The sequence below is a fragment of the Silurus meridionalis genome, chromosome 13 (genome assembly GCF_014805685.1).
Source record: "Silurus meridionalis isolate SWU-2019-XX chromosome 13, ASM1480568v1, whole genome shotgun sequence".
NCBI classification, from domain to species: Eukaryota; Metazoa; Chordata; class Actinopteri; order Siluriformes; family Siluridae; genus Silurus; species Silurus meridionalis.
Window position 1 is genome coordinate 7,230,809 of NC_060896.1, and position 12,413 is coordinate 7,243,221.

The 12,413-nt window shown below is 37.8% G+C and overlaps 1 protein-coding gene across 5 annotated transcripts in view; it reads left to right on the forward strand.

Moving 5' to 3' along the window:
* Positions 1–12,413, forward strand: part of impdh1a (IMP (inosine 5'-monophosphate) dehydrogenase 1a) — a 20,697-nt gene continuing 8,284 nt past the window's right edge. The window contains exons 1-8 of one of the 5 annotated variants that reach the window (XM_046864269.1): positions 1–770; positions 4,508–4,606; positions 9,253–9,301; positions 10,970–11,071; positions 11,469–11,543; positions 11,636–11,842; positions 11,972–12,059; positions 12,147–12,346. In XM_046864269.1, the coding sequence (XP_046720225.1) occupies positions 532–770; positions 4,508–4,606; positions 9,253–9,301; positions 10,970–11,071; positions 11,469–11,543; positions 11,636–11,842; positions 11,972–12,059; positions 12,147–12,346 (1,059 nt within the window). In that variant the 5' untranslated portion in view covers positions 1–531. Of the gene's footprint in view, positions 771–3,440; positions 3,936–4,507; positions 4,607–9,252; positions 9,302–10,969; positions 11,072–11,468; positions 11,544–11,635; positions 11,843–11,971; positions 12,060–12,146; positions 12,347–12,413 lie in introns of those variants that run through there. The other 4 variants (XM_046864270.1, XM_046864271.1, XM_046864273.1 and 1 more) reach the window with 4 other exon arrangements.

Sequence of the window (12,413 nt, forward strand, 5' to 3'; positions counted from 1 at the left end):
AGAGAGAGAGAGAGATACACACACATCGTCCTGCAGCCTAAACAAATTAGGTTTTTTTTTTTTGTCCAAGCCCTATGTTCTGCTTTTCCATTGGTTCCTTGCTGTAACTTGCCACTCTCTGTGGTGAAGTGCCGACTTCACCTCCTCTCGTCCCTGAGGAAAGATTTGTTTAAGAACAGTCTGTCTAAGCCAACAGGAGTCATCAGCAGTAACACCAGACAAGCAGGACGGAAGCTTACTTGCTATAGACTTGTTTAATGTGGGAGGAACCCACAGTTTTAGAGCAAAGCCTAATTGGCTATTTGCATGATGTGTATCAGATGAAACTCAGACTGCTCTCCTGCAAGGAGGACTTCAGCTCCTGACGATCAAACTTTTGATCCATGTGTGTGAGTGTGTGTTAATGTTGCTCCAGCGTGACCACCGGTGAATGTGCACTCAAAAGTGCATTAGTTGTTAGCTGAGTCGTTGGGCATCAGGTCGGCTGGCAAAGGGGCCACAGCAGAAGAAAACACTTTGCTTTTTGCCTCAATGGAGGGACAAAGTTTTGAGCGGTACACCGATGGAGAACATGACAGCTACCAAATCGACTACCGACGCATCGTAGGAGACACTGAGCCGGCCAGGCCATGGCTTTCCCTAAAAGATTCAGAACACCACTTACATGGGCCGTTCATCCACAACACATCACATGGCCATGGGCATGGGCATGAGACAGCGGCCCAGCGCTACAGCGCCACCCGCATCCAGGCTGGGTACGAGCCAGAGAGGTGAGACCATGCTACTTTATTTTTTAAACGAACCCAAACACACGCCTATGTGGTAGAATACCTTGCAACCAAATGTTTACTTCATATTAGAGTAACAAATGGATGCCAGGTTAAAGGTGTTTAGTGGGAAAGACCTTCAAATCAATTCACACACATTTTCAATGGTGGGGCTGTGGAAGCAATCTTTATATTATTATACTGTATCTTTCCTACAGTAATCTTTCACAAGAGAGTTGGAGAAAACAGGTGCAAGTGAGAGATAGGAGAACAAAAATATGGTTAAGTCGCTGACATGTTAACTGATTTTGTTAAATTGTTTCTTGAAGAATCAAACAATCATAGCTTAACAATTTATACAAAAAGCAAGTGCAATACTGTCTTTAAACATTTCTCTGTAAATAATCCTTGATTTTTGGTGACCAAGTTTTTTCTCACTCCTCTGTTTTCCAAATTTCAACTTGCTTATTTTTGTGTCAAATATGTAACAATTTTGGGCTGTTAACATGATTGCATTTTTACTGCAACACTAACAGTGTCCTCTACACACACTCACACACATCACCTATATGTTCCTGTACACTTTAGTAGGTCAGTATTCTCTCAAATATTCCGCATCAATTTAATGTCATTACAAATGTATAATGAAAGATAGGTTGACCACTCAGGCATTATGGTAGCATTAATTACAGTCTTACCAAAGATTCGTTTTGAAAAAGTTGTCAGGGTACACTGGAAAGTGGTGTTGACCCTTTGTAAAAGCTGGCCTTTAAAAAGCACAGTGAATCTGTACCTGGAACTGACGTACTACAATCCTCTTAGCCACTGAGATCTTGGGCCGAGCTGTAGGCTGGGCACGGTGTTACAGATACACTTGATTTAGTCCTACTTTAATCTTACTGAAAGAAAATACGTGTCAAATTTGACTTGAAATCCCTACAAGGATTACTGTAGAGTAGTACCAGAAACACAACTACAGAAACAAGAAATATAATATGTGAACATTAATACTTCCTTGATTTAGTTTTCTTGCATAACTCTGACATACTTCAGCACTATTCAAATGTGACCACTTGTTTTTTAATCTGTCAACAGAGTTAAAATGTGCATGAGGATTACATTAGTATATTCAATCTGTGGTTTAGAGCAAAATCCTTGCTAGCGGCTGCTAAATAAAGGTGCGCACATGCAGCAATGCATTATTTTTACCAATAAAAAGTATTAAATAACATTTTACTCATAAGTAAATGCTTTACAGCGATGCATCACGCACAATGGAACTTTACATAGCAAAGTCTGCGGTTCAATGTTGACTAATTTAGACTTGCTTTCAGCGTGATTAGTTAATCTGCTTCACAACGTTTCTCATTTATAGCAGTGCTAAAGCCACATTTGAGAAGTGTTTCCGAATATTTCTTCCCACATATTGAGTATGCATTGGGTCTTAATTTAGGTTTTGCTGACACAGAAGACAGTCCCACAAAGCATCTGGACAAAAGTGAGTTAAATATACATTGCATGGGTAATTACAGATATTCTACCAAGGGCTTATATCATGATTAGTATGGTTATCTGTGGTATTTCACAGTTATCTGTAAAGAGACTATATCAAAACAGAGTAGAAATGCATGTAAAATGTTCTCATTGTTGCCAGTTAAGTTACTGTAGTGCAGAATTGTGCTCATTTTGAACTATGATGTGGATTAAAGTCTTGATGTGCTGGTTGGAGGTGTGACATTTTTCACACTTGCATTAATTACACATACATAATAATAGTTTAATATTTAGTCAGCATGCAGGATAATGTCTTTACTAGTGATGGGAATACTGGTTCCTTTCTCAGAATAAGCTTTATTGCAAAGTAATAACTAAAAAATGGTATTGCCCAAAAATAAAAATACAAATAAAAAAGGCAGATAATTTGTCTCAGCTCACCATTTTGTCCCCAATATTTTGACACTGACCAATTCCAAACCAGTATTTTTTGTTGTTGTTGTTGTTGTTGTTTTGTAAATATATACTCTGACTGTTTCTTTATCCTAAATATGGCCTATATTTTTACACCGTGTCTTATTCTGCATTTATATGAGCACAGTTAATCTGTATTGTATGTTATAAACTCTATTTAAAATAATTGCTCAAACAGAAATACAGCAAAAGTTTGTTTATTTCTGTAGGTTTGGCTCTACTGCTCAGTATGTACCTCTTTACGATATATGCTGAGTTTATGCGAATTGACTCTTCCGTAAGAGTCGGTTCAAAGAACCGATTCGCCACGCCTCTTCCTATACACGAGGCTGTTGAGCGTAAAGATAAAATGCATAATAATAATGTGCAGCAGGGGAACATTAACCGGGTTATGTTATGCTGTTGTTATTAAGAGGAATGTGTAGCAGACATAATAATAATAATAATAATAATAATAATAATAATAATAATAATACAAATAATAATAAAAATAATAATGAAAGTTTTTTGTCTTTTAAAATAAGTGCATGACGTCACGTTTTCAATTTGCAGTGATATGCATGAAGCATGACAGTGTAGAGATTTGCTGGAGTTTTTTTTTTCGTTCTGCTGCTTCTCTCCGCGTGATTCCGTACCGAATGAACACACACACACACACACACACACACACACACACACACTTCCGTGTCGGAGGGAGACGAAATCGGATGTTTGCAATACGAGCAAGGCCGTGTTAAACAAATTATAGTAATTATAAATATATATAAATTATATATAAAATTATTATTATTATTATTATTATAGTATTAGGATTCAACAGCGCCCACTACAGGCGACGTGACGTCATCGCGGCACCATTCGCTTTTTTTTTCTCTGTTCTTCAAACGTGGAACGAGAGATTCGAAAATTGGAGCCTCGCGCAGATGGAGCACGCGCTGCTGCAGCCATTACACATGCGCGACTGACGAACAGCGGGCTTCACTGTTTCAGGGGGGGATATTTAATTCGTTTTATTTATTATTTCTTTTTTTTATCTTATTAAGGCTTCATAAGCGGCCGTCATGTGAGTAAAACCCGAGAGGAGGGCCTTTATTTTCCCTCTTTTCATCGCCATCTCGGTATAGTTCATCTCAGGAAGCGTGTTTTACACTCTTTAGCTTTGTTCAGGCTGCTGAAATCCTCCACGCCGAATCGCCTTATGTGAGTTTATTAGAGCGGTTTTCATGCTCAGTTTTTGCGTGTGAACAAGGGAAAGAGAAAGCGAACGGTTGTTGTATATTAGAATGTGTATACTAATATACATATAACATCGAGAACAAAGCGCGTAGACGAAAGAAAAAATCCGTGGCTGAATCCCAGACGGCTGTAAGTCAGTACGTAAGACGCTACGTAAAATCCGTCCGTGAGCCGCTACGTAAAATCCGTCCGTGGTTCATTTCTTGCTACGTTACACGCATTGTGCACTTTTGTTGGGGTGTGGAAGCAATACTTTCCACAGCATGTGGTGCGCTTATATAAGGAGATATTTTAGAGATCCGCTGGGGATTCAGCTCATAGTTGCTTAATTGCAATCGTGTGTATTGAGTGATAAGGATACCACTGTGCATTAGTTTATTGTTAAGCCTTTTCTAGTACAAATCTTTCAAACCCACAATAAAATCACAAAACTGGGATCCCAACTCGCATGTCTAGATCAAGGTTTTCTATCAAAACTGACCCAGAATGAGAAGTTGATCTTTGTGTTGTTGTCATATGTGTTTGTGTTTCTACAGCATGGCTGATTATCTGATCAGTGGAGGGACTGGTTATGTACCAGAAGACGGACTCACTGCCCAGCAGCTCTTTTCTATAGGAGACGGCCTTACGTACAAGTAAGTCCTCGCTCGGCGGACGACGCGGTTAAGAAGTTCAGCCTTGACCTAGAACACAACAGATTACCTATCAGAAATTCTTTGAGTGAGAAAAATCCCAAAAATGTCAAGATCCAAGGTTGGGAACTTGAGTTAGATTCCTGCTTAAGTTCTAATTTTATTTGTGACGTATACAACCATACACAGTATGACATGCAAGGAAATGTATTGTAGTATGCAAGTAAAATGGTTTTATTTCTACTGGTCTGTAATATAAAATACTATTTCTGCTAAGTGGTGAAGGCTCTGGGTTACTGATGGGAAGGTCGTGGGTTCAAGCCATGGGATTGCCAAGTTGCCACTCTTGGGGCTCTTGAGCAAGGCCCTTAAAACTTTACCTTGACGTTCAAAGGTAGAATTTCATTTTGCTGTAATGTACATGTGACAAGTATACAGCACTAAAAATGCTATAAATGTGTGTGTGTGCGTAATATATATATATATATATATATATATATATATATATATATATATATATATATATATATATATTACATTCTAGAGCTGAAATGATTCCTCGAGTAATTCGAATACAAAATTGCATCGAGGAAAATTATTTGTTTAGTTTATTTATGCTTTGTTTAGTTCATTCAACTACACACAGAGCACTGTGTTTCTCTACGGACCATTAAAACCGACGCACCACCCACTAAACTCGCCCTGGACAGGTAATCACTATGGAATCCCAATAAAATTAAAAAATGATTTAGGAAAAAAAGAAAAACGGAGGATCGATGAGAAAACAGCAAGGGGCGAGGGGAAGATTCAGGCCAAATAATTCTTCTGATTGTTTACAAAGTTTGGGATAATTTGAAACTAAAACATAAAGAAAACACAATACAGTGTGCTTATCTTTTGAAAAAGATTTTTAATAATTGTATTTGCATTTTGATGTAATATGGGAGTTAAATGCATTAAACCGGGTTTAGTTTTCACAGATATTCTTGTTTCAGCAATAAAAATGTAAATTTTTCTTGAAAGAAAAACGACTTGTTCCTTTACAGAGACCCACCTTATTGTCTTTTTATATGTTTAGTATTCCTCTTTAATAAAGAAAAAGCACATTTTTATCAGATTCATTGATGGAACAACATATACACTATGGTATTTTAGGTGCTTTATACTTGTCACATGTATTTATAATTTTATATACATATATAAAATAAGAATATAAATAAAATAGAATTGACAATGTAATGGCAGAAGGAAAAGGGGTTTACAATGTAATTAAAAAAAAGAATATAAACTAATAAAATATACATAGGGATATGAATAAAATTTAGTTGCATGATATGCAAATATGTCCCAGCATTTGCATCTGTGGAAATTGAGTAACATGATGTACAGGTGCAAAACCTAGGATGAGGTAGTGGCTGTTGTGCACTTGTCTCCAGGCATCAGTCCTTGGTGTTCTTCAGGTTTAGTGCCCAAATCTGTTAGGCATTTAGAGAAGAGAGATGTTTCCCTGACCGCACCTGAGAGATCAGGCTGTCTTACCACACTGTATCCAGCTACAGAACACATTTGTAAAGGCTTCTGAGTAGGTGGAGCTAATGGGGTTGGAGCAGGACAAACTTGAAACACCTGTCTTAAATAACACTTAAATAGAAAATGCATATTGCATTTACTTAATTCCAGTGCTGACTATGACATTAACATTTTGTATTTTTTTTTTTTTGCACATCTAACATGCCTTTCATGTATTTTTCAAAACCCTGAATAAAATCGAGCATCATGCTTTTATCTCGACTGAGGATCAAACCCGGGTTCATGCTTCCTGCAACAGCCTGTGCTGCTGTTCTACTCTGAGTGAGAATTCATCACTCCATATAAACTTTGATATAAGCAGTGAACTCGCACTAGGAGCGTAATATGCCTTCTTAAACTATACAGTCTTAAATTTTTGCCTCACTGTATTTGAAGCCATTTCTATGGAAGACTCACACTGTGCATATAGCTCAGATGAAAGCTTATAAATAAGAGCACAATGCTTATAAGGTTACAGGATCAGTCTGACTTTGAGGCAGTATTTCTTCACGACTGAATGTCACTCGATACAGAAAGATTTTTTTGTCCGTGTGCTTGAGGTCGTGCGTTAACTAGACTGGATCGTTAACAATTTCACATGGTAATGATTCTCTTCTAACCTGACCGTTAAACTCTGACATGTTGAGGAGCAGGCTTGTTCAACAAGAACTCAAGATAGAACTCATGCACATAAAGTATTACTAAGCACATCAGATGATTCTTCAGTCTGGGTCTTACAATTGCTATTTTGAGGCCTCAAACAAATAAAATCAGGTCTAATTGGTTATAATTTGATATAGGTAAATATTAAAGTATTATCATGGGGCTGTGGGAAATATTTCTCTTGCACTTCATAATGTAACCAGGAAGACTGGTGCTCATATGGGTCTGTTTTTAAGACGAATTGAACCACGGCCATTTAAATGAAGTTATACATCCAGTTTGTTTAGCCGAGCAGGCTTCCGTACCATTTGCATTACCTGCATATTAAGACTCAAAACCATGATTCTCTATTCATGGTTTCATGTCTTAACATATACATATGCTGTTTCCAGACAAAACAGGAGAGCACAGTATTCTCAAATGCCTAAATTTGGCAAAACGAATTAAGTTCTCACATGTCCAAAGAATCAAATTAGTTTATTTGGATCATAATTAGTAAATCCAGCATACTCAATTTTTATTTTAAGTGTGTTTGGAGACCCTGCGTTTCACGTTATAGTGCTTCGTTTTTCTCTAAAGCATTTTTTCTGAACTGTTTACTTTTTATCTCATTAAATATGTTGACTTCAGGGTGTTAAAACAGGGTTTAAAATCAGATGTCGTTTTAATTTTAGTTTTTTCTGTTAAATCTCATTACATTCCAGTACCTATTAATAAATCTGCTGTGAAATGAAGCTCCAGTATCTGTGTTGGCTCAGAGTGTGTAAACCGAAGGGATGAAAATCATGATGTAATTAAAAACGAAAGAACATGGAGGTGCCTGTACATGCCAATCAGCTGTGTCTGAGAGGTTTCAGAGTTGAGTTCAAGCAAGAACACTGTTATGAGTTTCACACATTTAGGTTCCATCAGAATCACCAATCACACCTCTGACTGATGATACTCTCCCAAATACACATACTTTATTTTCTCTTGTTGAGAAGACTTTTTAACTATAGATGTACGTAAGAGGGAGGTGATGAGTAGTTTTAAAAAGAAGAGTGTAAATGCCTTTTTATTTATTTATTTATTGTACTATTTTTTTTTTTAAATAGACCACTACTTCTTAGGACATCTGTCAGGGAGATGGCTTTGAGCTCTATAGCAACCTTGAGACTGTATCCATAGAAACAAAGTAACAGAGAGGTGAGATCAAAGAGGGGTGTAAAAAGAAGGAAAGAAGGTCGTTGCTCTTTCTTGTTTTCCTGAACAGCACAGCACCTTTTTTTTTTTTTTTTTTTTTTTTTCTTCTTCAATGATCCCAACTGTGGTGAACTTTATTAGTAAGACATAAGTTTTTGTTTATGTCCACAATCTGGACACCGTCTCTAATGCTCTCTAATGGAGGCCGTATCTCAGACTCTTAACTATAACACTGAAAGAGAATGTAGAAGCGTACTTACACTCCTTTATATATAGTTTGTAATCAGGGCCATGTGGTTACTAATGGCGACCTTTAGCTGCCTCTGTGTCCATCTCATCCTCTTAGAGACTGCTGTGTACTCATGAAAAAGTTCACATTCATTAGGGTTAGAGAAACAGTCACTTGAACTTAACCATTATATACTTCATACAACTTTGGGATGTATCCAGTTTGTCCTAGACCACCAAAGTGTGATATTTACTACCAGTAATAAACCGACCAGGCATAACATTATGACTAGTCAAGTGAATAACACTGATTCTCTCTTCATCATGGTACCTGTGGGTGGGTGGGATATATTATGCAGCAAGTGAACATTTTGTCCCCAAAGTTGACGTGTAAGAAGCAGGAAAAATTGGCAAGCATAAGGATTTGAACTAGTTTGACAAGTGTCAAATTGTGCTAGCTAGACAACTGGCTCATAGAGTTTCCAAAACAAGGAAAACGTGAAAGTGAAGGCAGTGACAGTTGTACATACTGTATGTTTGCCGTGTGATTGATTGATAAGACCTTGGCTTCCATTCAAAAATAAATTACACACACCCTCATATAGCAATGCTTGAGACAGTAGGCCATGTGTAGGCCAGCATGGCTTACATAAAAACAAGTAGGACTGGAATAAAGAGTTCATTGTCCCTTTTATCTTATTACAGAACATTGCAACTGTTGAGAATTTGTTTGTTATTACTGATTGTTAATTTGATTTTGGGTGGTGGCTTGATGAAATACCTGTTTTAAATGTCAGTACCAAACCGAGACCAGTTTGCAAGCAAGGCCTGATTTGAAATAGATTTTTGAGTTCAAGTTCTTAAACATAGGTGCGTTTGCTTATGCTGGCAAACACACACGCACACTGTTTATTTATTCATGTAAAGATAATAGTGCATGTTCCACATGCCTGTCTGTTTGCCATCTCCTCTAATTAACTTCTCCTTGTCTGATGTCTTTGGCTCAGTGATTTCCTCATCCTGCCCGGTTTCATCGACTTCACATCAGACGAAGTGGTGAGTATCTCTGCATGCAAACAGCAGTCAGCGTCAGACATCGATCCTTCCCTAGAGCATGTGTCCTCGTTTAACATGCCACATTTAATAGCGATTTACAGGGCGACATTTTTTTCTAATCAAATTGTGATGCTGAATGGCTCCACCACACGCGCTGAGACGGAGCAGCTGAGTCAGTTGTCGGTGCACTTTTGAAAGCAAATTGAAGTGGAGCGTAAGATAAACATCTGATTAAGGGACAGTCGATAGGGGTGAAGAAGAGCAAATGAGATGTGCAAATGAGAGGCTCAGGTGGAGCCAGCATCCCAGGTGCATAAGGCATGTTCTCACACGCAGGGTAGCTTGTGTGTGTATATGTGTATATTTGTACACAAGGTTGTGTGAGAGGAAAATAACCAAGCTGAGGGAGAGAATGCTTTATATTCGGTACATATTTGGATTTAAATGGATTCACGTTCTTAACGCATATTCAATAAGATTATATAACGTAACACTGGCAGGGTTGGTACTGCTTTTGATTGTTCAGTAATAATTAGATTGACTTACTTGGGAATATACATTTGTTTCTGTGTGTTGTACTCTCTGAAGTGAGGAACTGGAGGGAGCGAAAAGTGTTTTTATTATTATTTTTTGTCTCTCACCACAAGGAAATTAAATGAGTGCATGTTGATATAGATTGTGAAAAACACCTGTGTTTGTGTTTTTGAGCACTTTACAGCTGGCGGTATGCTAGCAACAAGACAAAACTTTGACTCTATGTATATGCAATCTGAAGCAAGATCTCAGCCAAAAATAGAGGTCTATAACACTTTTCCATGGCCAGTGCAATATAATGCAATTATATTATCAGTATATCTTGATGCTTTGCATGTTAAGCTGAAAATGTCATCACACTGAGACAGTGCACTTGTCACAGAAACCCAGAACATGTATTTTTAAAGCCATAAAAAAAAAACAGTTACTAAATAATAAATTGCTTAATACTTCGTCACTTGGCAAAATGTAAGTTAAGAGTTTGAGGCTTTCAAGAAAATGCAAATTGTGCAATTAAGACTTTAGAGAAAGGAAGGCCTACGTTTTACTGCAGATAAATGACTTAAAATAAAATATATAGAAATTACTTTTATTACAATTGTACAATGTTTTTTAGTTTGTTGAAGTTAATGACAGCTCAAGGTTAATAACCAGCTAGTTAATCGCTAGTAAGAACGTTTATATTCAGAACAGGTATTCATATTGCCCCTGTAGGATGCCACCATTTATATAATGTTTTGAATTTATTTAACAGTAATCAGCACTACCAAAATTTGCCATTATTTTGTTTATTTAAATTTTTTAAAAGTTTTAATTTGCACGTACAATTGATCTAAAATCCCTTTGTGACAAACTGAGTACATGCACATTGACACTACTTAGAAAACTACCCCGCTTTAGAATCTTGACATTTCAAGAGGAATGTGTGGTGAAATTATCTGTACTGATAAATATGTCACGTCATACCAATATGTCATTAAAACCTGTTTGAAATCATTGCTATTCAATTGTGTTCCATGCGAAATGTACGGTCAGGGCAGCCACATTCATATGAACATTACACAGAAGAATGTATTAGAAAAATTATGGTGTCAGTGTCTGATGCTCATGTTCGGTTTGATGTCACCAATTAAGGACCTGACCTCGGCCCTGACCCGCAAGATAACGCTGAAGACACCACTTATTTCATCTCCCATGGACACTGTGACTGAGTCGTCCATGGCCATCGCTATGGCTGTGAGTATCCCACATGATCGCAAACAATCACGCTGTTCCAAGTGATAAAACCCACGTGGGTTCATTTTTATGCTCGAAATAAAAAGTGGCCAGTAACTTGCATTACAGTACATTTTAGAAATATCAATTTGTGACTCATTGCTTTATATAGATTGTATTTGATTGTTCTTCTAAATTTACAAACTCTTAAGTTAACAGAAAGTGAAATTGGAAATGTTTTGCTACTTAGTTCACCTTTTTATTGTCAGCAATAAAAATTTCCTTCCTAATGCTTTTCACTGTGAGAGTTATAGCCTTTTAAGAAAGTAGGACTTAGAGATGGTCACTTCAGAATGAATTGCCAGCCAAGATATAATACGGCTTTTGGCCTTGAACTGTTTTCTTATTCGTCTGTTAGCTCATGGGTGGAATCGGCATCATCCATCACAACTGCACACCGGAGTTCCAAGCGAATGAAGTTCGGAAAGTCAAGGTGAATCTCTGACTTTTGATTCCTTTTGAATTGCCTCCCACGCTTCCTGTTGTGGTGTCTAATCATTAAAATGTCGAATGTGATCACGGCAGAAATTCGAGCAGGGCTTTATCACGGATCCGGTAGTGATGAGCCCTCGCCACACGGTCGGCGATGTGTTTGAGGCTAAGGTGCGGCACGGCTTCTCCGGCATTCCTGTAACCGAAACTGGTAAAATGGGCAGCAAGCTGGTGGGAATCGTCACATCACGGGATATTGATTTTCTGTCTGAGAAAGACTACGACAGACCATTGGAGGAGGTTTGTAAATGGATAACAATAATACCAGTAAAGTGCTGTACAAGCACTATATTAATTTTTTTTAGACTACTTTTGTATTGTGAGTTCAGTGTGTTAAAGCTACAATGGATTGTGATGTGAATCTGACAGGCGATGACTAAAAGAGACGATTTAGTGGTTGCACCAGCAGGAGTCACTCTGAAAGAGGCCAATGACATACTGCAGCGCAGCAAGAAAGGTCTGGTTCCTTGTGTTTTCTTTTAAATTGTTTACAGTGGCGGTGTTTGATTTTTGATCCTGATTGATGCTGTTATGTTGTTGATAGGTAAACTGCCCATAGTGAATGACAGTGATCAACTGGTGGCCATAATTGCTCGTACTGACCTGAAGAAGAACAGAGAGTACCCTCTGGCCTCTAAAGACTCGCGTAAACAGTTGCTCTGTGGTGCTGCTATCGGCACTCGCGAGGACGACAAATACAGGCTGGACCTGCTCGTTCAGGCTGGAGTGGACGTAGTGGTGCTGGTACGTCTCTGAGAGGCAGGGTTAGACTTTATAGACTTTTTAATTGATTGTGTTCAAGTTTAACATA